This window comes from Embiotoca jacksoni, unplaced genomic scaffold (assembly GCF_022577435.1).
Source record: "Embiotoca jacksoni isolate LCO1_2020_lvr unplaced genomic scaffold, fEmbJac1.0.p SCAF_13, whole genome shotgun sequence".
Classification (NCBI taxonomy): Eukaryota; Metazoa; Chordata; class Actinopteri; family Embiotocidae; genus Embiotoca; species Embiotoca jacksoni.
In genome coordinates this window covers 742,059-769,299 of record NW_027185263.1, presented here as the reverse complement: position 1 = coordinate 769,299, position 27,241 = coordinate 742,059, and the positions used below count along the sequence as shown (strand labels likewise).

Genomic DNA, 27,241 nt, shown 5'->3' with positions numbered 1-27,241 from the left:
TGAGTGTTCACAATTGTTGTTTTTAAAGCCCTCTCCTGTTTTATACCAACAGGCTTTATATTTATATTCATATTTAAATTAATGCCAACGATGGCAGATATTTACTGAAAGACAAAAAAAAAAGACTACATAAAATGTATTGTTATATGATCATTACTTTTATATACAGGCTCTTTTTATTAGTCAGTATTAACGGGTTCATGTATTATTCTGAAAAACTGATTGTCGTTATTTCAGCGTAGCTCATTAAAAAACATGATTAATCCACAGAAAACGGCCCACAGTAGTTTGGTGATAAACCAGTTTGATTCACGGGTCTCCAGAAACAGAGATGCAGTGCGCGTTTATTATTCGGCACCGTTTTATCTCGCGAGGTCGGAGCAGGTCCCGGTGGAGGAGCCGAACTCGCCGGTACACCGGAGGCTACGAGCTAACACGTGGTAACGCCGGACTCCAGTACTTCCTGTTCGCCGTGACGTCAGAGCCGAAGCGTCACTCGGGACGCTCCGCCTGGAAAATCCTGTGGAAAAGTAAATGTGATGAGTGTTAGTCATCTCGTCCGGTTCGTAGCCGACGCCTCTTTTTGTTTGTGTGGATCTCCGCGGGTGTTCGGGGTTCGCGGAGGTCGGGCTGGTTCTCGCTGGTTCTCCCGCCTGCTGTATATAAACGTCGCGGCGCAGTATGGAGCTCAGCTGGATGTTTACGGAGCGTCGCTCCCAGCAGGCAGCCGAACAACAGCCGCTGTCCTCCCGCAGCAGTTAGTCTCCGTTCAACCTCTGGCTTTACTCTTCCGACTCAAAGGTCCGGTTTGGTTTGTTTACCAGCTGCTTGGACACCAGCGGCGTGTTTATCCGGTTAACCAGCCGGTGACAGCAGCCCGGTTTGTTTTCGCCCCGCTGACCTCCGGAGTCATGACCGGGAACAAGTGTTGAGTTTCTCCGCTGAGTTTCTCCGCAGCTCCCGGATGAAGTCGTCTCTGGCTCCCGGGATGCGGCTGCTCACGGCTTTTTCTCGGGACAGCTGGTGAGTTATTGCTCTGAATGCGTCAACTTATTGATCCGTCGTGAATGATCGACTCAATCACACCGATAAACGCGCGTGCTGCGAGTTTCAATCGGTGCCGGTGAACCTACCGATCCGATCACGTGATCACGGTGATCTGTAATGATCGATTACCTCTCATCAGCACGTCATTACTGCTGACTGTCTTGCGTGAACTGTACACGCGGCCGGATGATGTCCTGGAGCCACACCAGACTCCGTTCATAAAATACAACATTTTAGAGCTTCACCTCTGATCATCCTGATTTGACCTTTAACGAATCGATACCGTCTCGACACGGAACTGGTCCATACGGGTACATTACTTCAGAAATATCAGCTTTTAACTGCTGGTTGGGGAGAGGAGTCACCGTGGTGATAATCAATGACCTTATGGATCACCAGTTATCTGCAAAAAACAAGAATTGAAGCAATCATGACCCGGATGTGCCAACAGTTTATTAAAAAAGGCCAAACTAGGAATTCATCTTTTTTTTTTTTCAAATGCACATGATTTTTTTGTTACTAATCCTTAATTATTTTTTACCAAATTTACAAAGTTATGAAATAGTTTGATTATAATTATCAATTAATCTGATTCTGTTTTTCTCCATTTATGACTCATTCTTTAGTTTGTGAAATATTAGAAAACCAAAATAATAGTTTGTGCCTTTGTTTAGCCAACAATTCAAAACATTTTTGCTTTGAATTTCTTTGAAAATATGATGTGATTATTAAAAAATAGATGCAGAACAGTTTTTCTTTCTTTGTAAGAGTGTAAAACGTGTTGCACGTTGCAAAATACTTTTTAAAAAGCATCAGAGTAATGAGGGCTCGTGTTAATTGAAGCTCTTTCTCACAGGGCTGCGACATGTTTCGAGGTTGTGATAAAAAAAAACAAACATAACGGGGAGCTGAAGAGGGCCGACGCTGTGGAGTCTGAAACATCTGAAAGTATTTAAAGAAAGACTCGCATCCTTTACAATATCAGAATAATCCTTTATGTTTGAGAGCTTTATGTTCAGCGTCCTATTTAAGCACGAAAAAAAAATCATCAGCCAAAAGCACTTCCAGTTAAATGACCCCTGGGGCTTTTATTTTATTACATATTACATCTGAGCAGTCATGAAATGATTAAAAGGAGGTTTCTAATGTTAGTTTTTGTGGTGGAAATTAATGTATTTCCTTGTGAGAAATCAAAAGTATCTCAAGCTCGCTGTCGTTTGAGTATTTATTACAAGATGAAATATGGAAACTTATAAGAGCGTACAAATCGTCCAACATAACTGCCATTAATTAGATCTCCATTTGTGTCTTTGCAGTCCTTATTTCTTATCCTGTTTTCACGTTGTAGTAAATAAAGAGACTTCCTGTTTGTTTGTTTTTTGCAGGTATCGTGGCTTCATCCTCTTCCTCACCTTCCTCTTCTACACGGCCTACCACCTGTCACGGAAACCCATCAGCATCGTTAAGGTGACTGCTGGAGACCGTTTGATTTCTTTCATATCTGCAGTATTTACAGTGTTTTTAAGAAACATCTGGTGTTCACGTTGGTTTTACGTTGTTCGAGCTAAGTATTATTAAAAAAAAAAAACAGTTTGTAAAGTTCCAGTTGGTTTAAAATGATCTGCAGCTAAACCATTTATTTATCTCGAACAAATCAAATCAGTCAGCAGGTATTTGTAACAGGAAAGCTTCAGAGCTTCCCTTCATCATCTTAAATGATTTTATCAGACTCTTTCTGATGCAGATGAAGCATCAATCACAGCTTTTCAGTCTCATGTAAATTGCGTCCCATCCTGAGAGCACCTGGACAGGACGGACCTTTGAAAGGACGTCCATCTGTCCTGAGTGTCGCCTCTCGGACACAAAGAAAACCTCCTGGAGAGAAACGACTGGTTCCATCCGGTTTAAATACTTCTTAAAGTGATAAAAGACTCGCTGCCCTGTGACCCTGTTGATCTGTGACATCAATCACATGTTTCTACTCGTCCATAATTATCTTAACGAGGGTTTCAGTCACATGTTTTTAACACTAAATGTGGACTCAGACAAAGAATTGATTTTACACATTTTTGTAAGTTTTACTCCTTGGTATACTCACTTTACTTTATTTGATCATTTTATTTATCTTTTAATGAATATTATTTTATTTAAATGTCTTTATTTGTAAAATGTAGTTGATTTTCTACTCAGTATTTCTTTTTTCTCTAGTTTAGTATTTTGTTCAACTTTTAATTTAATTTAATTTATTTAATGACCTATTTATTTATACAGTTGAGTCTGTTTTATTACATGGCATCTTCCTTAAACTTTATTTGTCTGTTTTTTTTAACTATTAAGGAACTTTGAAATTTAATGAATTTATTTAAATGTATTTATTTCTACATTTTATAAAACATATATAAAATGCAGCTCAAAGTGCTTCACAGGCAAAAAACAAAGACATAAAAAAATAAGATGATGATGATTATTTACACACGGATGTTTAGTTTTTACCATATAAAGCTCTTTGTGTTACAATACATTTGTATTAAAAGTGCAAAATTTGACTTTACTGATAAAGTTTCATTGACTGAAAGCCCCTTATTGTTTGCATTATAACGTATTAATGACGTTAGCTTGAGCCTTTGCAGCTGCAGATTTTTTCCAGTGAACATGGTCTTACCTGTTATTATTTTAATTTAATAGAAATAAGGCACTTTTGTCTGTTCATTGAACTGTATTCCTTCTTTATAATAACACAGAGAGTTTCAGCGGCTTCTTAACAACTGAACACGAGTCTTATTTCTTGGTCCGGTCGGTTTGAGTCATCTCACCTTCCTCCTTCTGTGTTTCTCCTCCGACACTCAGAGTCAGCTGCACAGAAACTGTTCCACGGTGATCCGACCTGCCGGCCTCAACGTCACCAACAATGAAACGTGGTGCGACTGGGCGCCGTTCGGTGAGTCCTCCACATATATGCTTCTTTTGAATTTAATGGCAGCAACACGTCACGTTTTCCTCACTTACACTTAACATCACCTCTTCTTTTTACAACACTCTGTAAACGTTTGGGAAGTGAGGAGACCAGTTTCTGGAGTTTTGAAAGGGAAATGTGGTCCCGTTCTTGGCTGATAGAGGATTTCAGCTGTTCATTATAATTATTATTATTATTATTATTATTATTTCATGATGAATACGGGTTTACATGAGTTGGAATATAAAACTTACAGCTCAACAAAATGTCTAATGACTCCATGATGACTTGTGGAAAACATTTACTGACTTTGTACTTCAAGAGAGAACTTGATGCTTTTTCAATGGGAGTCTATGGGAGACAGCCCCTGGTGGTCCTCAGTGGTAATTACACTTTAAGGCTTCACTTTTCAGACCCTGTAAACGTATCCGTGTCCTCCCTGCAGACCAAGACAACTACCAGACTCTGTTCGGCGTGTTGGACAACTCCTTCCTGGTCGCCTACGCCATCGGCATGTTCTTCAGGTGTGTGTTCGTGTTCGTGTGTGTGTGTGTGTGTGTGTGTGTGTGTGTGTGTGTGTGTGTGTGTGTGTGTGTGTGTGTGATGCTGAAGTGCTTCGTGTTGTTCTCAGCGGGATATTCGGAGAGCGGCTGCCTCTGCGGTACTACCTGAGCGTCGGGATGCTGATGAGCGGCCTGTTCACGTGTCTGTTCGGCCTCGGCTTCTACTGGAACATCCACTCGTTGGGGTACTACGCCTTCATCCAGGTAACGCACACAACACCTCAAACACCTGCACCACACAGAACCTAGATCAGTCCCTCCAGGAAATCACCATCCTGCGGTCGCAATAATTAATAATAAATAATAAATAATGCAAAATTCCAGCAATTTTTCCATTTAATAAAACATCGTAAACAGAATCTCTGCTGAAAGTATTAAAGCATAAAGTCACTTTTCACTTTGAGCTCCGTGACGGTTCTCTGAGTTCAACACAAGAAGAAAAACACTTTACGAGGCAAATATTTCAGGATTATTATCACAAGAAGTCACCACGGATTACTTTAGGGATTATAACAGGGAGGTGGTACAAAATATTGCAATTTATTTTTCCCTGAACTTGCAATTTTTGCTAATTCCTGCAATTTTACTTCAGAAAACGCACTTAAAAATACATAAATTTCATCATAATGTTTGAGAAAAGCTGCAAAATCAAACATTTTTGATCGAAACAATCACAAAAAAACAAAGTGAAATCCAGGAGGGACTGAACTCTGTAAACTTGCTCATTAATGAATCCAGTCACAAACAGAAATATAAGAAAGAAAGAGCTTTTATTTTTACAGTTATTTGCCAAATTATGATACTGTATGTTTCTTTGGGACTGAAAGCAGCTTTTAAATGTTTGTTTCTTGGGTGGTGTGACTCTTTACTTTACATTTACAATCAGAATCAGGAACTCTGCGGACAATAAAACTGCATGAGGAGAGTAAAAAGGGGAAAAAGGTCAGAGAGGAGATGAGCCGTTTGTCTCTCTGCGAACAGTTTGGTTTCACTTCAGTTTTAAACTTCTCCACCATCAATCACCAAACGAGCTCACGAGAGAGTCAGATTAACATTTCTGATCAACTGCACTGCTGTTTTGTATCAGATGAGCTTCACGGAATCACATGACTCGTCTCTGAAGTCAAATTCCTGCAACCGGCTCCAGTTAGAAATATTACACGAGTCCGACTCAGCAGATCTTTAATAACAGGCTTTGAAATAGCAGCAGAAATGTCTTTATTGTGGGATAAAGAGCTCTCGCTGCTTTGATTCGGTCTCATGGTGTCTTAATCGGGCTTTATTCACCCGTCACATGACTCAGCTGCATCATGTGACGACAGGAGCACGTCGGGGCTCGCACGAGCCTCCGGGCTCTGAAACAGCTGTTTTCATGGAGAGCGTTGAGATGCTCCTCCGGTGATTCCTCCTCCGTCTGCTTCTGTCTGCAGGTCATGAACGGACTCATGCAGACCACCGGCTGGCCCGCTGTCGTGGCATGTGTCGGCAACTGGTTCGGAAAGGGGAAGTGAGTATGGGGGGGGCTGCTGATGATGCCTTTTTATTTTGTGTCGCCAGCTGACTCACACACGGGAACTTGTCACGTGAAACTAAACTTTAAAACATGTCAGGTCTTCATCATGAACCGAAGCGGTCCAACCAGTTCCTCCAGACTCAGGAAAGGGCTGAAAAACACACGAATGAAAGTGAATCTCCACCTCAGACAAACGAATTCTAAACAATGTAGGATGACTTCAAAATCAACGGGAGGTTTTCTTAAAATCGTAAAATCCTGCTTTTAAATTAATGCATTTCCTCTATTTTCATAAAGGAGACATTTTACACTTCAAATAAAAAATCTAATTCCAGCTGAACCGAAGCTAAAAACTGAAAGGAAGCTTCTGTTTTTACTCCTTTAAAGGTCATTATAGCTGATAATGATTCGTATCGCTGTGAAATACCTTCATACCATAAATATCTTGTTAACACAGACATGATCACTGCTGGACAGGAAGTAAACTCGGACGGATAATTAAAGTCATCCCTGAACTTCCAGTCGTGGTTTTTAGACTCCAGATGAATATTGATGACGCGGCGTTTTGAATTCTGGCCGCTCACCTCGTCTGTTCGGACCTGCAGGCGTGGCTTCATCATGGGCGTCTGGAACTCCCACACCTCGGTGGGGAACATCCTGGGCTCCCTCATCGCCGGAGTCTTCGTGTCCTCCGAGTGGGGGATGTCCTTCATCGTGCCGGGACTCATCATCGCCTCCACCGGCGTCCTCTGCTTCTTCTTCCTGGTTGAGAGTCAGTGGAAACACACAAATACACTTTAATCTGTCTGTTGTGGTCGCCGTGTTGTTTCATCGTTTCCTCTCTCCTGCTCAGAACCTGAAGACGTGAACTGTTCTCCTCCTCAGCATCATGTGAGTCTCACACATTTCATTTTTGTGGTTTTTAAACTGATATATTGAATTACATTTGTCACATGACAGATTTTTAATTTAAATTATACATACAAAAATGGCAAAAATATTAAAATGTTGGTGCTCACCAGAAATGCTGGAACTGTCTTTGGTTGCGTATGCAGGAAGCCCTTCATCTCTGTTTTTGTGAACCTGGAAATCACAAAGTTGATAAGCATTTTGTTTACATGTTATCCATTGTATCATTTATATAGTCCAATATCCTCCTGTGAGGTGGAGTAATGATTGTGATTTTCAAGCTTTGTTGTGGTGGTTTATATTAAGATATAGTTGCATTTTTTTTTTTTTTTTAATTCAAGCACCTGTTTCTTTTTTGCGTGTATTATTTAGCTCATTACTGGACATACAATCTCCCTGCGCTGGTAATTACTGAATGTAAAGTGTGTTGGTTTGGATCTCTGAAATCTGTGAGATGTGCAGTATGTTAGTCAATGGCTAATTCAATTGCTCCTCATAACTCCACCTCTGTCGCTCCGTCCTCCTCCTGGAGGCTCGGTGGGAGTCGACAGGTTAAAGATTAGAGTTACCCGAACAAACACACTGTGGCCATTAAACAAGCCTCGCCTGTTAGCCGGGATCAGAGTGACTGTTTCAATTCCTACAGGGAGAAACCAGCCTGTCAATCTGCTTATGCAGATCACACACACACACACACACACACACACTCACACACACACACACACACACACACACACACACACACACACACACACTCACACACACACACACACACACTCTCACACACACACACACACACACTCTCACACACACACACACACACACTCACTCACTCTCTCTCTGTGTGTGTGTGTGTGTGTGTGTGTGTGTGTGTGTGTGTGTGTGTGTGTCAGTGTGAGCTGGAGAGCGGTGAGACGGAGCCTCTGCTGCAGAACTCATCGAGCGGCGACCGAACCCTGAACGGCGCCGTCTGCTCGGAGGCGGTGGAGGTGGTGGAGGAGCACACGGAGGCCATCAGCTTCTGTGGAGCGCTACGTATCCCGGTGAGTGGGGGACATCGTCGCTTAGCAACCACACAAAATCACAAATGTGAGGCGGGTCTAAGTTTGAAACGTGACGTGTGCAGCAGATGTCTGTCGTCTTCATGTTCTAGTTTGCAGCCGTGTTTAAAACCCTGTTTCCAAAAAAGTTGTGATGACGTGAGAAATGTGAATAAAAACAATTCCAGAACTGAACTGGTTCCTGTGACGCCATCTGCTGGTCATTTAGAGAAGTTCCATAATAACAAATACCAACAGTATTTTTAATCTTGACAAAATCAAGTTCTACATTATTTTCAAATTCCGCTTTAAGAAGCCAGATAGAGCGTCATAAAATTAAACTTGTTTCTTAATTAATTACTTTAATTAAAACAGATTGATTGATTGATTGATTGATGATCTTTGTGTCTCAGGGAGTCGTGGAGTTCTCTCTCTGCCTGCTGTTTGCCAAACTGGTCAGCTACACGTTCCTCTACTGGCTTCCTCTCTACATCGCCAACGTCGGTCGGTATTCACACACACACACACACACACACACACACACACACACACACACACACACACACACACACACACACACACACACACACACGTTATTGATTCTTGTCCAACGAGGTTCACGACGTCTTAATTTGATGTCTTTCGTTCTTTGTTTTTTTTTAGCTAACTTTGATCCGAAAGCAGCAGGCGACATGTCGACGCTGTTCGACGTCGGAGGAATTCTGGGTAAGATTCATTTCCTTCAGACTTCATTATGACCTCACGAGAACGATCTCTGGACAACCTCAGCTCCCGACGGTTCGGGTCTCCTCGAGCTGCGATTCACCGTCGTCACAAAAACAGGAAGTTGTTGTGCGACCGAACGGTCTCGTGTGCGTCCGCAGGAGGCGTGGCGGCCGGCCTCGTGTCCGACTACACCGGCGGGAGGGCGACGACGTGCGGCGTCATGCTGGTGGTCGCTGCTCCGATGGTGAGTGACAGCAGGAACATAACGGAGATCCGGGAGTCGCTCTGGAGACGCAGTCGTGAGGAAACAGTGATGATGTCATGATTGATTGATTGTTTGTTTGTTTGTTTTGTTGCCGTCAGCTGTTCCTCTACAACTACATCGGACAGCGGAACCTCGGTACCACGATCGGTGAGACTTTTTCTCTGCGTTGATTTTAACCTGAACACGATGTCACATCTGAACTCAGATCGTGTGCGTTTCGTAGACGCCGATTTAAAGTCTGAGCGGGACAACGGAGACAGTTTACGACACGATTTTTTAATCTTTGATATCCAAACAATATTTTCATTAGCGATTATTTAGTTGATTAAGTGAGCAGCTCTTTAAAATGTCAGAAAATGGAGATGGCTCTCAGGCGGCACTGCATTAAAAACAGACACAGTTTTCCAACGTGGAAATCGCTGCATGGGCTCAGGAACACTTCTGAAAAACATCGTCTATGAACACGGTTCATCGCTGCAGGTTAAAACTCTGGCATGCAAAGAAGAAACCAGATATAAACATGATCCACAAAGCAGTCCTGTGGTCTGATGAATCAGAAATGTCCTCATCCTCTGGGTTAAAGAGGAGAGGGACCATCCAGCCTGTTATCAGCGCACAGCTAATAGCACATCAATTTAGATTCTAAGAAGCGGATTGAGCCTTTACTTTGTTGACTGCAGGAATGCTGTTAGTGTGTGGAGGCCTGGTGAACGGACCGTACGCTCTCATCACCACCGCTGTGTCTGCTGACCTGGTAAGACCTGATGCATCATGGGAAAACCCTCCGCCGTCCTTTAAGCCTTCAAAAAAAACTACCGTCATGGCGACGTGATGATTGTTTTTGTTGCATCAGGGAACTCACGAGAGTCTGAGAGGAAACTCCAGAGCGTTGTCAACGGTAACGGCAATCATCGACGGGACTGGATCAATAGGTACGTACAGTCTGAACGGTTACGTTAATAAAATTATTATTCATTGAACAAATGAACATTATCGCCTCTTAACGTCGTTCTGCTAACGTCTGCGGTGGATTTTAGCCTCTTTCGTCTTGTTGTTTTGGTTTCACGACCCATAAAAGACCCAGCTGCTCTCTTCCTGCAACACCACCTCTTTTGCGTTTGATTCTTTTTTTTACGTTTCACGTGTTGAATGTTTTTCGGAGAACCTTTTCCTGCATTTAAAAGTGGAGTGAAAGTGTGCGACGCTAACAGCCGAGCGGTTTCCTGGTTTCCTGGTTTCCTCTGCAGGCGCCGCGTTGGGTCCGCTGCTCGCCGGCGTCATCTCTCCGACCGGCTGGACCAACGTCTTCTACATGCTCATCTCCGCCGACATCTTAGCCTGCCTGGTCAGAAACTCGCCTTCGTCACCGACATCTTCCTCAATCTCTCAGCAACACTTTCAACTCTGGTGTTTCATCATTCGTGCTGATTCCCGCCGTGTTTCCTTTTGTTTGGCTTCAGTTTTTGTCCAGGCTCATTTACAAGGAGGTTCAGGGATGGTGTGGACGACCCCCCCGAGCCAGAGGGTGATTATCGCCGTGACAACGCCGGTTAACAAACATTCTAATAACATCTGATTACAATAATACAAACATCATAAGCTGGATTTCTTCACGTGTGTAAAACATCTGTAACTTTGTTTTTTTCAGGTTCAAAGAAATCTGAAAACCAACAAACGGAGGAAGCGATGCTGAAACTGACCTCACGTCTTTCCAAACAACCAGCTGACCACTGAAGCCTTCTCACTCAGAAACCTCTTTATGGAGACAGACATTTTTTATGACTTATCAAATCTTCTCACTCGTTTGTTTTAATATTCTTTTACCATTAAATTGTACATACTGTTGATTATCTTAATTTGGTCTTTTTCTTTCCATCCTCACAATTCTCAACAAGCCAGCTAAAAATATGTTACGTGGCAGATTGATCAAAATCTTTTGGAACATTTTATTGGATATTTTATTGCAGGAAACAGAATTATAAACCATAAATCTAAATATCTGCTGCTCTTCGTGTCTGTAGGTGCGAAACAACGACCGTTTTTGTTGAATTCTTTCGTCAGATCGGTTAATCAAAATAATGAAATCTGGTTTTGCCGAGCACGTTTGCTTCAAGTTCAACACCTGAATTTAACCTCCTTTATTTAGCACTTATCATCATTATCTAAACATCTGATGAATAGTTTTCAATGCTTTTTTTAGGATTCAACATTGTTTTTATCGCAACACGAAATCCTGGAGGAACTGAAATTTGAACGACACTAAATAACTTATCACAAGTTTCAGTTTCCTCGAAGCGGCTTCGCTAACGAGTCGTCACGTCTTTCGTTTCTTCTTTTTCTGCACATCTCCGCCTCAAAGATGTCGTAACTGACCGCACAACGAAAGAACCAAGTTGTGAGAGATAAAATGACCAAACATCAAAGACACTCATCAACAATGGTGCCAATAAGTGAGCGGTTACACAATCACGATGTTTCACTGTGGTTGCTATGGGAACCTTTTTACACCAGTCATGAACAAGCCCCTGAAATCTCTTTGTTTTGACTGCGTATTTATTTCAACAGGCCGGCAGCACGTAGAGAGAGATTTCCGAACACAACACAAACTATAATATGAGCATAAAAATAACAGCAACAGCGATGAAGGACGTGAAAGAACAACTCGGCAACATAAAAACAACAACTCTTGTTTCGTCTCGGAGGTTAAAGCCGTGAGACGCCGGCTCCGCCGACGGGACGTTTCCCACCGGTGTTCCTTCTGTTTGCAGCAGAATAAAAAAAGTCGCAAGTCAAACAGCCGGAGGCCGTCGGACCTGCGATGAGCGATGAATAAAAAGTATTGACAGCTTCGTGGCGCGTCGCGGACGGTCCTCGGCACCGAGCCGCCGCTTCGTCGTTCCGTGTCCGTGAAAAGGTTTCGGCCTGTAGTCGTGACCCGCTCGTTACCGGGTCGTCGTGTCGCTCCGTCTTCCTTCTCAAACAAAGAAATCTCCTGAAGCCACGTGACGATCCGGTTCAGGTTTCAGTGATGGTACGTGGCCGGGTTCCACGAGCGGTACCAGGACCTGAAACACGAAGGGAGGGTCGCCGGGTCATCCTCTCACATACACAATACAGAGAGTCTGTTTTTGGAACAATCCTGCACATAATTCACTTATTTTCCGTTTGGATTTGGACCCAGAAGAAAGAGCGTGTTAATTAGAGAGTTTTGGAGGAACTCAGAAGTGGATCTTTATGCTAAGCTAAGCTAACGGACATGAGAATCAAACTCTACGCCACAAAGTGAAAATGCATTTCTGTAAAAATGACAAACTCTTCCTTTAAATAATGCGTGATGAATCATTATTTAAGAAATAAATCTATTGGCTTTCTATCCGCGAGCTGCAGGAGAAGACTGACGTCTTTCATTATGAGGCTACTATGCAGTTAATTAGCTTAGCTTAGCACAGACAATGGACACGGGTGGAAACTGTTAGCCTGGTTCTGTCCACATTCAGCAAAACCTGCTGCACCGATTGCTCGCTGAAAAACTGTCCAACTTATTGTACGTTTTCTTTGCTGTGGCTGTTTTCTCTCCAAAAACGCAAAATACGAACAAAGCAACTGGAAGCTACAGCGACTCACTGTCGCCTCCTCAGGTACAAAGCGGTATTACGTGCAGAACGTACATATTTCACCTTTAACGTGCACGCAGAGAAAACTGTTGACGTGAATGTTTTCTCACCCCGCCGTGCTGTAGGAAGCCGGGTTGACCTGAGACGTCAGCGCGGCCGAGACGGCTGAAAGACGGTTGGGAGAAGCTTCACGGCTGTTTGGGGACGAATTTGATGAAGCTGGAAGAAACGGGTCAAAACATGATTGATTATGTACTCGGGTAAAACCACTAAAACACTATTGTATTAACGACTAGTGTGAAAGTTAAGTTGTAAAACATTCTAAAGCTAAAATCTGGGAAAATACATATTGTTACAGAGTAACTCAGAGTTTTAGTCACAGTAAGATTTAATCAGGTTTAATTAAAAGGCACATTATCGATACTTGAGCTGGACTTGCCTCCGCCTGAAGCCAGAGGGCTGTAGGATCTGGAACCTGAGGCCTGAAACAGGGTCGAAAAGACATTAAAAATGTATTAACTTTATCAAGAACAACTTTTATAATTTCTTAATGTATGACTGTGAAAATAGATTTTCTTAGCTAACCATTCTGGAGGTGTAGCTGTGGGATTTGATGGGTAAACCGGCCACCGGGCAGTAGATCCGTTTCTCCTTCTGACGGCGGTTACAGAACCAAACCCGGACCACCTCCTTCTCCATGGACAGCTGCTCGGAGATCAGGGTGATCTCCTCCGAGTTGGGCTTCGGGTTCTGAAAACCAAAGACGTTGGTGATGTTAGCGTCGGAAGTCTGCCTGAATATTCATGTATCATCTGGATATCTAAAACAGATGGTCAAAAGATGGTTTTGTTGAAATACAATACACAAAGGCACAGTTACAAAAATGGAGACAAATGAAGTTCTCCATTGAAACCGGGCTTCTAATGTGGAGATCCAAAATGATTCTCTGTAAGAGACTTTCTAACCGGTCGCCCCTCACTGACTTTTCTATCTGCTCGATACCAGATCTCCTCAATGAATTAGAGTTTCCGTGGTCGGCCTCAAATATTCCCATTTAAAAGTAAGAACTCTGTTCCTCTCCTGCACCTTACCGGCGGACTATGAAAACAGGTGTTCGTGTTCGAGTCGATCTTACGTCGAGGAATCTTTTCTCCAGCGTCAGCTTGATGTTGGTTTCGATGCTCGTCCTCTTTTTCCGTTTGCGTCCGTAGCCTTCGATCAGCGGCGGCAGCGACGAAGCGTTGCTCATCGAGTCGGACGGCGAGTTCTCTGGCGGGAAAACGGACACAACGTTCAGCGTTGCTTCTGAAACATCAGTGAAACCAAGAGAACGGCTTTCAGAGCAGATTTCGTGCTTTTGTTTCCGTGTGAACTGATAAATCAGAGTTTTTGTCCTGCTAAACCAGTTTTTAGTCAAGTCAAGTTTACCAATGAAATCAATCGAACATTGAAGAAACTTGATGCACACTTGTACTTGAGATTTGAACACCGGTGGTGACGTTGAAGTCCTTTGTTTGTCGGCCCTGAGATCTGGTTTGGATCCAAAACCACTAAACGTCACTGAGAAAGCGTTGTTATTTTTAGGTTTTTGCATCTCCATTAATCCCACTAATCTGCCTTTTGCAAATCCAGGTCTGAACCAGTTTTATTTTGGTTAACAAACATTTTCACAGCATGTCGTAGCAGGAAAACCAGCAGGTGTAACGAATGGCATCAAAAAAATCTGCCTTCCAGCTCGGTGTGAGATTCAGGCTCCGGCTGGACGCCGACTTCTCTGCGGTGAAAAAGCTGTTCACTCTTTTCGGCACGGCACTCAGTCGCCTTCTCGTTTCTATCCAACTACTTTCCATTCACGACGACATTTTAGTCACTGAAATGGAAATTGTGCGGAAACAGAGGATAAACCGTGTTCATGTTCAGGACAGGTTGGTTCGTCTTTAAACCACGAAGCTCTGAGTTCCTGCAGGTAATGAACCTCCTCCCGTCACCTCCAAACATAACCCCCCTGAAACAACCCTCAATATCTGGTTTTACATTTTCTCCTTTTGTTTTCTAATAAAATAGACTGAAAGTTTGGAGGCCTTTTTTCTTCTTACAGTAAAAATACTGTTCAACATATTTCCAAGCGAAACAAAATAAAGATAAAAAAGTACAATTTTACCTCCAACAAAACTAGAATCTATAGAAATAAAACAATACATATTTCAGTAGCATGAAAAACTGAATTGAAACTGTTAATTATATAAAGATAGCCTCGTTGATTTCAGATATTTAGATGGTTCCTTTTCCACATGTTTCAAACTTTAAAGCCAGATGATGCAGAGTCATAACACACTCCTCAATAATATTGAACATCAGTACTTATTCTTGTGCATTTAAATATTAATTATGTAAAATGTTGCTTCTGTTTTTGCAATCCATGGTTCTGGTGATGAAAGCAGTGATGAGGCGTGTCGTACCTGCGTCGCTCAGCCACTTCTCCAGCAGAGGTTTGAGTTTGCACATGTTTTTGAAGCTGAGGTTTAAAGCCTCGAACCTGGAGATGGTGGTCTGACTGAAGTCGTTCCCGTACAGTTTTCCCATCGCGAGGCCCACGTCTCCCTGTGATCAACACCAGCACATTTAATATACATTCAATAAGCCCCTCCCTCTTCAAATTTGGCACAAATGTTGACTCGGACTAAGCGATGAGACGGTGATGTGTTCAGGGGCGTGAGGTCCGTTTTAAGGTCTTTAAGGCGTTCTTTCTCCTCGTTTACCTGCGTGAAGCCCAGTTTGATGCGTCTCTGTTTGAATGCTTTGGCGAACTGCTCCAGCTCCTCCAGGTCGCTGGGTTCGTCCTGCGTCGGTATCGACATGTGTTTGGGCATCTGCAGGTGGGACATGTCCATGTGGTTCTCCATCGAAGGTCCCGCCAGACCGGAGCGGCTCATGGCCTAGATCAGAGAACATCTTCAGCTCCAGGTGGTGGAATTACACCACAAACAAGCAGGTTGTTAAAGTCCTTTAACAAGTCGTTAGTGCTCCTTCCTGGTCACCTACAATACACTTCTTTCCTCTTGTTGTATCCTTGAACCTGAATCAAATGATTGTTTTTGTTTGTTTGTTTGTTTTTTTTGGGGGCTATTTGGTGACAGCATTCGTTTCCAATATTCCCTCTTTGCTCTGGTTTTGGTCTCCACCACGAGGAACATGTTTGGCTCTTTAGCTGCTAAAGGCTCCACGGTGTCGCTAACTTTGTCTGTCTGGTGTTTGGGAGCCTGAAGTGGCTTTCTTAGGAATGTTTTTTGTTCTGAAAACATATTTCCTACCTTTTTTTGTGATCATTTGTTAAGGTAAAGATATTGATTATTGTCGATTTAAACAGTACATGTCGCTTTAGATTCTTCTGAATCAATTATTATCTCACTTTTTTTAATTGGTATTTTTCCCATTTTCTTCTTAATTTGAAACAATATTGTAATAAACGTGAAGGTTATGATTTAAGGGTGAGGAGGTTGGGGTGGTAGACGGGCATGTAGTGCGTCCAATCTTTGTAAAACCGCTATTGTAACCGTGATGTTTCCAAACCACAACCAAGTGCATTTCCAAACTACATTTAGCTGAAGCTTAACCCCTTTATTTGTCTACCAAATGTGCTGCATACATTTACTTCGCCGGATACGAAGCGTGAATGAAGCGGGGTTTTGTGGTGTTTTAATAAATGCATTGTTTACACTTGTAGTCTTCTTATTTCCCGTCTTTGGTGCGTTATATTTGATATAAATTGGATTTACCTGTGGAGTCAGCGCCAGTCCCGGCTGGTGCTGAAGAAGACCGGCTTGACTCTGACCAGGAAGTGACAGCAGGTTCTGCTGCAGAAGAGCTGCAGAGGAAGACAGACGGAGTTGGATCAATAAGAGCCGGAAGTCTTCGTGTATTGTTTGTTGTTTGTAAAGAAATAATCCCTGAATGTAAAAAAAAAAATCTTGTTTTGTTTTAGAATAAAAAAAAAAGAAAAAGAAAATGGGTACGATGGATTAGTTGAAGTTATATTTTTAAACTGCAGTTTGTTGGTGTTTTCCCGCCTTTCCGTCTTGATGCTAAGCTAGGCTAACCATGCCTTGACTCCAGCACACATCCTCCCGTAAAATCCCCAAACTATTGGTTTTACTCTTCACTTATTACAAATAAGATACGACACGGTAATTAGTGACTTTTAGAGATGCTAGTTGGTTGGTTTGATGCTAAGCTAACCAGTTGCTGTACACTTCCTCGTGCCCCAAAATGTTGCACTGGTCCTTTAAATGAAGCCGTTTCTAAAACCATCTCTATCTATTGATCACAGGCCTGCGGATCTGATCTGTGGAGGCTTTCTGAGACTCCACCTTGGTGACTGGAGGGATTTTGGGAGAGCAGGAAGGAGGACGGAGAGGACAGGTGAGACGACGGCATCAGGACCAGCTGCTGCATGGTGTGAAGAGAGGTCAGATCCTGCAACACAAAAATACAATGAATGATGTGTAAGGATTCAGTGCTTCACTGCAAAATACATTTGTAAAGCACTTTACTGGTGAATAACTGAGGTACATTCATATTTTGATTTTATGCTACTTTATGATTCTAGTCCACTATATTTTTCACAAAAGACATGAAATCAGGTTATTAAATATGATGATTTACGACAGGTTAAATTTCCCAAAACCATGTGAAGCTGCAGCAACGTTAATCGTTTTGTCATTAAAACACTTAGCTGACAAAAAAGTTTAAAAAAAATGACACAATGATCAAATGTCTTTTGTCTTCTCCTTGTCAGGAGAACAACACATCTGGTATTAACATCTGTCCAGATACAGTTGTCCTGAACACCAGTTCTACAACCAGTCTTAAAACCAGTCCAGCAACAATCTTGAAACCGGTCTTAAACCAGCTATAAAACCAGTATATATCCAGTCTAAAAGCAGTCTAAACCAAGTGTAAAACCAGTCCAAAACCAGTCCAAAACCAGTCTTAAAGCCAGTCTTAAAGCCAGTCTTAAAGCCAGTCTTCAACCAAGTCCAAAAGGAGTCTAAAGCCAGTTTAAACCTGTTCAGGAAGAAGTAAGATTTCCTGCAGACTGAACTAGGATCTATAAATCAGCTGTTTTCTGAATAAAAGCTCAGTCTGTCTGCCTGACGCTGGTTCCGCCAAAGCCTCCTCTGGGTTTAGTTTTTTAATTTCTGACCCACATCAGACCCACAGCTGTGTAAGAGGCACCGCCCCCTCGCACAGTTCACTGATCGACCGCAGCGCAGAGCCCGACGCTCTCAGACCGCTGGAATAATTCAATAATCTGAGCCTGAGCCGAGGTGATCGGCTCGAGTCTGACGGTTCAGGTTGGGAATTACAAACTCGAGTGTTCAGACATTTACAAAACTACTTTTCTAACAGACGGAGCTGCGTCCACTCTTCTCTCCTCCTGTTTACGCGTTTATTTCTGTACGTGATGTTGTACATAAAGAGCGCGGCGGTGAGATCTGATCATAAGCGGTGCACGGGCTCCATGTTCTCACCCCGGTCAGCTGAGGTCCGTGAACCGGAGAGCTCTGAGTCAGGTGACATGTCTTCAGCGTGGAGGCTGAGTGGGGCGAGTTGTTGATGTCCTCTGTCTTTATCTAAAACACCAAAAACACAACAGTTAACTGTCTTTATGGACAGATGATGGGGAACGTTGTCAGCCTTCATGAGTGCTGCGCCCAGCGGCAGATCTGTCACTTCAGGACCAGTTTGGTCACTAAACATGAAACAAAGACTGATAGACTCTGTTGCTCCCTTTGGGCAAGCTAGTATGCAAATACCCCCCCCCCCCTCCATCGCTAACCCATGAGAGCCGTGGCACTTCCTGAAAGCACCGAGAGACAAACGCTCCCTCGGTGCGAAAACGATTATTTGGAGTAGAATCCAAATAGCTGCAAACTATTAGATTTGTTTGCGAAGAGATGGAAGTCATGTTGACATCAGGCAGCTCAACCCGAGGACGTTAGCTGTCTGAAAGTCGGTTGGATGTCTGAGGTCACAGTACACGTGTTCCCATGGCTCCGAGTTATTTAGACTACAAACCAGCTTCGTCATTAATTCAGTCAAAGGATACAGAAAGTCTTTTGATCATCTGAAATGTTTATATTATTAAAAAAAAAAAAATCACTTTAAAAAAAGCCCAAAACCAACAATTAATTGGTCATCTAAAATAAACTAACTAAAAAGAGTCCAACAAATCCTCTATTTCCACCCATTTAAGTAAAAACTAGTGTCCATCTGCTTTAGGGAATTCATTTCTGTATTTTCTGGACAGGGAACGTCACTCCTTAGACGTGTTTCAACCAGAACTTTCCAAGGAACTAAAGGCCGGTTCCTCTTAAGCCTCACGGAGATTAGGCAAATTAGTCAGCTGGTGTTTTTAAAAAGAAGTCTGTGGCAGTTTTAACTGCATCATTTTTACCTGTGACGAAACAAAACAGTGACAAACGTACAAAGCCGACCTTGTTAATACTGACGCAAAGTTTCTGCTGGACGGTTTTCTCCTCATAAACTCTTAACTCGGCCTGAACTTCGTGGTCGGTCCAGCTGTCTCTCAGGATTTCTGACGTTGGTTCATGTTGTTGTGTTGCAGAATAAAAAGTTTGGAGCAGGAGGAAACAACAACCTTCATGAGGAAATACTTCAAGTTTCTTCAATTAATCAAGATTGTGTTTTTGTGACTACTGGGACGTGAACGTTAGTGATGTCACCACGGACCTGAAACTGGAACAGAGAAACAGCAGATTTTGTTGTCAAACTCTAAATGGTCAACAGAGACCCGATGAGCCGGGCGACGTGTTCCGAGTGACGTTCACCTTTGAAGAGGGGTGGAACAGACGGGTAAAAACAGCAGGGAGGGAAGGACAACGAGGGACAGGTGAAACTAATCAGGAGGCGGGAAAAACAATTATAAAAATGTTGTTGGCAGCGAATGTTTTCCTTCAGATGCCTCATAACATCACAACAGAACTCAGAACAAAGCTAACAGCTAATTTAGATTTTTTTTTTTAAAAACAGCTAAACTGAAGCTAACAGACAGCTAACAACCCTCGGACGCCTCCGGAGGTCCCGGTAGAAGTTGGTGTTGACGGTCTGACTCTGAACGAATTCACTAGAAACGTGAACGTCACTCAGAACAGCTTCATTGCCGTTGACTTTCTGAAGCATTTCAAGCGTCTCTGTTGACCATTTCCAGATAATTCCAGTCGGATAATTAAATCCTTCTTTCCTCCTCGACTCGAATCACCAGCTACTTTTCTGGCGTTGTTAGTTCAGCGATGCCGTATGAAACAGACCTCCTTTACGTGACCTGCTTCTGTTTACATACATGTTTTTCGCACGTCTGGATGATGCTAGGCATGTCAAAGACATCTCCTAGTGGACGGATGGGTGTATTGCAGGCTCTGCCGTGATGATGGGCTTTTGGCGCACCAAATGTGTATTAATCCAACTTTAAAAATAGTGTCCAAAAAATGTGTTAGGAAACTCCTGAGCCTTTTAAAAAGTTGCTGAGTGCTGGAAACAAACATTTCTGAGCAGGAAATCAAACCAACACTGACGACCTCATTAACGAGAACGTAATTAAAGAAGCGATCGAAGTTACTTACATGTCGACTGAAGTCAAGTCCGTTTCGCTCTGCGAGTTAAAAAAGGAAAAGAGATTCAGATTATTGAAACTTCTTCACGGCGACATTCAGAGTAAATGTGAGAATTTCAGTGTTGTTATTTTCTTATTTTTTGTTTCTGCTGCAGTGACAGAATTTACAAATGGAGTCAAAGAATTTCCATTTATTTCAAATTAAAACTGAATATTAGAAAATAAAGTCGAGTTTTTCTGCTTTTGGCAGCTTTTTGATTTGTTTTGGTTTTAAACACGACTACAAGTTGATGTTATGTTACAGTCGCAATATTTATTTCAAACAAGTTAAAAGACGGACATGAAAACAAAAAACACAAACATCAGTAACAAAAACAGATTCACAGCACAATTCAGTGAGAATAACCTGCCACATTACCCAATAAATAAACCCTAAAAGTAGATATTTATTTTACAGCATTGATTAATTATTATAACAATTAAGACTTTACATGTATTTAGAATTAGTTTACAATTATTTTGCTTGCAAAAACGTCAACAAATTTTAAGTTTTAACTTCTCAAAAGTGAGAATTTTTCTGCTTCTTATCTGAAAATGACTGAAAACTGAAGAACTATTAGTCAAACAAATAAAACTATTTAAAACATCACTTTGGTCGTATTTTGGTAGATAATTTGAGGCCACAACCAAGTGATTGACAGAGAAAATAGACACTAAATTAATACAGAATTGAGGACTTTTACTTTTTACACTTTAGGTACTTTTTTTCTGATTATATTTTCAAACTTAAGTCCTATTTTAGAGTATTTTTGTGGTAATACTTTAATGTATGAAGGATCTGAATACTTCCTCGAGCACATATAGTGTGTGTTCAAAAACACACTTCTTTAGAAGAAGATTCAGAGCTGAGAGGAGGAGGAGGAGGAGGAGGAGAAGGAGGAGAAGGAGGAGGAAGAATAGGAGGAGGAGGAGGAGAAGGAGGAGGAGGAGGAGGAGGAGGAGGAGGAGGAGAGTACAAAGGTGTGCTGGATAAGGTCGCATCATTTGAATGTCAAATAGGGCCATTTTGACTCCGGGTGTGTGTGTGTGTGTGTGTGTGTGTGTGTGTGTGTGTGTGTGTGTGTGTGTGTGTGTGTGTGTGTGTGTGTGTGTGTGTGTGTGAACAATGCAAATACACCTGTGACCCCCCACACATGCCCCCTCCCCCTCCCCCCCTCCCCCTCAGCACAGCCAGCTCCAAGGTGGAGCTTCCAGTATGTAAATGACCAAGACATGCAAATCAGCTGAGAGCGCAGGAAGCCTGGGACACACACACACACACACACACACACACACACACACATACATACATACACACAGACACACACACACACACACACGCAGAAATGCGTCGGTTTCGTCTGAATAGTTTTTGAAGGAGGTTAAACTGGCATCATCCCGTCATCTCTTCGGCTGTTTGACTTCAGTTTGTCTGCAGGCTGATTGTGACATCATCATCATCATCATCATCATCCTGCAGACTGACGGCACACGACACCATCTCACACTGCTGCACACACGACTGTTCATTACTGCTGCAGGAAATCATTCAATATTCTTGTTTTAACAATAAAATCCATGTGTCGGCACATCTGTAAAACACTCTGACTTCCACACCTCACCTTTTTTAGCAAACAGGAATAAATAGTTCATCTGTCAGAGGATTAGTACAAACTATTAATATTTACATCAGTTATAAATAAACTAGTGTTTATTGTGTTGTTTTTAATGTTTTTTAGACAACAATAAATCAAATATGTCAGACTTCAGCTGCACAGTCGGATCAATTCCCTGTTCGTTTTTTTGTCTTTTAATAAAGAATATATCACCAAACTTTAACCTTCAAAATAAAAGAACTCTTTTTCAAGCATGAATATTTTTGTTAGTTTGTTTTCCAGAATCTGCAAACGGACACATTACAAAATAAAATAAATATTAAATATCTCGAAAATCTGTCCTATTTTAACTCTTCATGATGCTGAGACCATACAGACTTTTAATATTCCTCTAATGAGTCTTTAATTTTAGGACATACCGGGCAGCTACGTCACATTTTATGTTCTATATTTAAACCTTAAATTATTTCAACTTCAGTTTCACTTTTAGCATCACGGCTCGTTTAACCGTCACTTTTGTTTTTAAATCCTGTTAAACTCACTCCGTTTGTGTGTTTTTATGGATGTTTCTGGAATGAATTTGAATTTTGAACAGTTGATTTAACTTCAGAGGAAAGTGGATTTTTTTTTCTCAGCTGGTAAAAAACTATTTAATACTTCAGTTTGCCAGAAAAATATCAAATTCATAGAATTGGGAGATATACGTAGTTTTCACAGGACAGGAAGGTGATGAAATATTTTATTGTGAAAAGTAACTAAAGTTGTCAAATAAATGTAGTGGAGTAAAAAGTACATTATGTACCTCTAAAATGTCAAAGAGTGAAAGTTTAAAGCAGCTTAAAAATGGAAATACTCAAGTAAATTTGTATTAAAGTACGATACATGAATTATGTTCATGTTTGTTTTGGTTGTTGATGATATTTTCAGACTCTGAGTATTGTTTTAATTTGCAGAGGAACTTTTTTCATGTGTTATTATATTTTGAGTCATGCAAACATGTTTAAAACAGCATCTTCATATTATTCTGTGTAGTTTTAAAGCTTCTTGAAGCTTCCAGAACAGAAACAACACGAAGAAACTGAACTATGTGAATGTCGAGACAAACTTAACATGTTGTGAAATGAATGTTGTCAGAAATCATCGCTGTTTTAATAATTAGGTTCAAATGCATCAACTTTCCAACAGTGAAAACAGCCAGAGAGAAAAATATGATGCCGTCTGAGTATTGTTGTTTTTTGAGAAAATATTTTAAATAAACGTACAACGTACGTTAAAGTGAAAGAAGTCAACATGGATGTGTTGCACGTGAAAGAAACCGACATCGTCTCCTAAAAGTATCGACCACGCACACACACGCACACACACGCACACACATGCACACGCACGCACACACGCACACACACGCACACACACGCACACACATGCACACACACGCACACACACGCACACACACGCACACACATGCACACGCACGCACACACGCACACACACGCACACACACGCACACACATGCACACACATGCACACACACGCACGCACACACACACGCACACACACACACACACACACACGCACACACACGCACACACACGCACACACACGCACACACACGCACACACACGCACACACACAGATCTCTGGACACACACTTCAGTATCTGTCACTGTCACATTAGTTTCAGCTCCAACGTAAAGGTGATTTCTATCCGACAGGTTCAAGTCAGCGAGCAGCTGCACGAACATCAACATGAACACCGCAGCAGTGTTTGCCAGTTTTTCTATTAAAAATGTGCACGTTTTAATAATTATTATGACTATGAAAAAGTTTTCCAAAACTTGGGAAATCTTCAGCAGAGAATAAAAAAACAACACCTGAACAGCCTGAAGACAAAACGTGCAGCAGAAGAGAAAAGTTAACGTTGATTCAGGCCTTCGTGTCTCATAAAGGTAGAAAACAACCTGCTCAGATAAAGAGATAGTTCACCCAAATTACATCAAAAACACATCAAATCAGATGATCAATGATCAATATCTCCATTCAGATACTTTCATTTTTGGAGGAATTCTCTGATTTTCTTTGTGTTGCTCACAGCTTTTTAAAAAATGACATTAAACTGTAACTGTGAGTATTTTGTTTAAAAGGAAGAAAACACGTAGATCAGTTTAATTAAAAAGACAAACATGCTGAGTTTTCTTGACTTTACCCAGATCTAAAACCACCGTGGACTTCTTTAACACGTTTATTCTTAAAGCTTTTTATGTTTTATTTATTATCTTTTCTGGCTCTTCTGAACTTTTGGAAAGTTTTACACAAATATGGTAAAAACTAAAGTCCAAAACATTATGTGAAATTAGCTTCTTTTTTTTTTACTGAAAATCTAAAATTTTCTTTTCTGCTTGCAATTATGAAAACTCATAAAAAACGCTGTCATGTAATCTTTAACATGACATTAAATTCACTTTCATTACACTGTGGAGGCAGAAATCTCATCTGAAAACCATAAAACTCAGAAATATCAGCAGGTTTAAAATTCCTTTTTTCTTTTATTTTCTTAACATTTGGGTGAACTAACCCTTTAAACCATTTAACAAATCCAATGTCCAGAAAGCTGCACAAAAACTCACCATCCAATCACATTGTCCTCATTTGAATAATATCTCGCAAGGTTCTTCCTCCACATTTCACAATAAAAGCCTCGTAGACAAAGTAAAATGTTTATATATATATATATTATATGCGAGGATGAAAGTGTCTGAACTTTTTTGTGTTTGTTATAATGTGTGTAAACTTTCTTGATGTACAACCTAAACTGCAGCTCTCTACATTCACTTCCATGAGGCGTTCACTTCCCTCCTGCAGCCTTTGTTGTCTCAAATCAAAAGTTCCACATTTTCTGGTTCCTGCTTTTATTTTGTGGGCCTCTCGGCTGCAAACAGCCCGAGGTGCATCCTGGTGCGGCATCCAACTGCCACCACGCACACACACACACACACACACACACACACACACACACACACACACACACACACACACACACACACACACACACACAAAGGGACAAAATGCTGCTTCTTCCAGTTTGATTTGTTTAAATTGTTCTATTTCTTCACCAAAGAACCAAAAAGTTCTTCAAGTGAACTCAAATTTAGAAAATAAATGTCAGGATTATATATTTTATGTTTTATATAATACGATATTTCACACTGACATACTTTCCACATACAAAAGTATATTTTTTATGATTTTTTTTCTCGCATTACAGTTGGCACATAAACTTGCCCAAAAGATCAGATTAAATACAAATTTTTCAACTTTAAAGACATGAAGAGACTCTGTCCGGATAAACAGCAGCTCTCCTGACTCCCATCATGCTGCTCTGAGTCTGTACGTTGAGTTTCAGGTGTTTTCAGGTGTGTTAAAATCTCCTCACCTGCCTGCTCCGCTGCAGCCTCCGACTGCTCCACCGCGTCTGCGCTCATCTTAATATCTGTAACGATAAATATGGCTGATTTTCCTACAGGATTGTAACTTCACCGGGACACTGCAGCACTCGGGCCACCCAGGAAAATGATCTGGAGTTTATTCTAATGCGCCCTCCCCGGCACGCGCACGACCGCACAAACTCTGCGCGCTGCAGCCTGTTTCCTGCTGGTAATATTCATAATGGAGGCAGATATCCGCACCATCATCACCACCTCCAGAAACTGCAATTAAACCTCAAATCATGACATAATTAAGACATCAGGGAGTTATTAGTGAGCCTGTGCTGGGAGGAGGGACTCACCTGAGTTCGTGCTGCTGCAGGTGCTCCTCCGTCTCTCTGCTCTATTGAAAAGAAAAACAAGTGTGGGGGTGAAAAGTTTAGAAATCCGCGGAGGCTCGTCGGCATTTTCCTGAGTGGAGAAACGTTCCCGTCAGAGGAACTGAGGGCTCATTTGCATGCGCCTCTGTGCGTCCTATGGAGCTCCAGACTGTTTGCATAAAACAACAATGTGGTCACTGCACACTTTTGTGTGAGTGTGTGTGTGTGTGTGTGTGTGTGTGTGTGAGAGTGTGTGTGTGTGTGTGTGTGTGAGAGTGAGAGTGTGTGTGTGTGTGTGTGTGTGTGTGTGTGTGTGTGTGTGTGAGAGTGTGTGTGTGTGTGTGTGTGTGTGTGTGTGTGTGTGTGTGTGTGTGTGTGTGTGAGAGTGAGAGTGTGTGTGTGTGTGTGTGTGTGTGTGTGTGTGAGAGTGTGTGTGTGAGTGTGTGTGTGTGTGTGTGTGTGTGTGTGTGTGTGTGTGTGTGTGTGTGAGAGTGAGAGTGTGTGTGTGAGTGTGTGTGTGTGTGTGTGTGTGTGTGTGTGTGTGTGTCCACACAGAAAGGCGTCCTCCTCAGGTGCTTTGGATAACAACAGGATGTTTGGAAGAAGAAGTGCATTTTAATAAACTTGGTCTTTCTGATTTTCATATTTCAAGTTGTCTTAAAGTCAAAATGTGTAAATATTAGGAGACAATTAGACATATAAGACAAAATTATGACTTATTTTAGAAATTCAACTTAAATTCTATCCTGTAATTTTGACAACTTGTCATATCTAATCTGTTTTTGTTTTGCTGGCGTGAACATAAAGCAGTAGCTGCATTATCATGTCAGCATGCATTTTGAAAAACATCTTTTACGCCTCAAATTGAGACAATTTTATTGAGTAAAAAGTAGCCCATGTTATAAATGAAAGAAATCCATATTATAATAGTGCTGTGGAGTCGTGGGAGGTGGATGAAATATTATTTAAATATTACTTAAATGTTTCTTTAAATAAAGTAAAAAAAAAAAAACCTGGTTGAATAATCCTGAAATATGAAGTCATTTTATAGAGGTTTTGTAATTACATGGAAAGGGTCTGTACATTTTCTGTGTACGGATTAAATTTGCTGTGAAAATCTATTTAAATAGTTTTGATTTAATGATTCTTAACAATGAGTCAACTTTACTTGAAGATTTCCTAAGTAAAAAACACCAAGAAAAATAATTACAGAGATTCTTTTTCAAGTAAATGTCAATCCAATTAGTTTCCGTGTACCTCAAAAATCCTCAAAGTTGTGCTCATTTGTTGTTGACAAGCCAAAGCAATAAATAAACATGTTCTTAAAGTGGAGATAATTTAAGGTAAAAGTATAAATGGTAAATTACAGAAACTATGTGATTCCGTGTTACAATCAATTCCAAATAAGTAGAAGAAAATAGTAAAATTTAAAAAAAAACATATTATATTTACTTTATCTTCATTCATCAACAATATTAATTTAATTTAATTTAATTGAATTGTATTTAACTTAATTGTATT

General features: G+C 41.3%; 2 protein-coding genes across 3 annotated transcripts; one reads left to right on the top strand and one right to left on the bottom strand.

The window, feature by feature from the left end:
- The first annotated feature begins 438 nt into the window (after positions 1 to 438).
- On the top strand, positions 439 to 10,872 carry slc37a2 (solute carrier family 37 member 2). Of its 2 annotated transcripts, none has more exons than XM_069145789.1 (18): positions 439 to 1,023; positions 2,433 to 2,514; positions 3,895 to 3,985; positions 4,446 to 4,524; positions 4,632 to 4,767; positions 5,994 to 6,070; positions 6,682 to 6,848; positions 6,930 to 6,967; positions 7,879 to 8,028; positions 8,439 to 8,529; positions 8,689 to 8,751; positions 8,910 to 8,995; positions 9,115 to 9,163; positions 9,697 to 9,770; positions 9,870 to 9,948; positions 10,264 to 10,361; positions 10,477 to 10,541; positions 10,665 to 10,872. In XM_069145789.1, the coding sequence occupies exons 1-18, from the start codon at positions 965 to 967 to the stop codon at positions 10,678 to 10,680; spliced, it is 1,500 nt and encodes a 499-aa protein (XP_069001890.1). In that variant the 5' UTR covers positions 439 to 964; the 3' UTR covers positions 10,681 to 10,872. The 2 variants fall into 2 exon arrangements, with proteins under 2 accessions (XP_069001890.1, XP_069001891.1); XM_069145790.1 differs by having other exon boundaries at positions 441 to 1,023; positions 10,477 to 10,565.
- A 102-nt stretch (positions 10,873 to 10,974) lies between these two features.
- pou2f3 (POU class 2 homeobox 3) lies at positions 10,975 to 25,775 on the bottom strand. The gene is made up of 13 exons (XM_069145792.1): positions 25,703 to 25,775; positions 25,349 to 25,405; positions 20,274 to 20,302; positions 18,162 to 18,263; positions 16,998 to 17,103; positions 16,407 to 16,495; positions 15,390 to 15,566; positions 15,090 to 15,231; positions 13,766 to 13,899; positions 13,216 to 13,380; positions 13,070 to 13,112; positions 12,741 to 12,849; positions 10,975 to 12,081 (listed from the first exon to the last, which is right to left on the bottom strand). The coding sequence occupies exons 2-13, from the start codon at positions 25,395 to 25,397 to the stop codon at positions 12,039 to 12,041; spliced, it is 1,188 nt and encodes a 395-aa protein (XP_069001893.1). The 5' UTR covers positions 25,398 to 25,405; positions 25,703 to 25,775; the 3' UTR covers positions 10,975 to 12,038.
- Between the last annotated feature and the right edge of the window lie 1,466 nt (positions 25,776 to 27,241).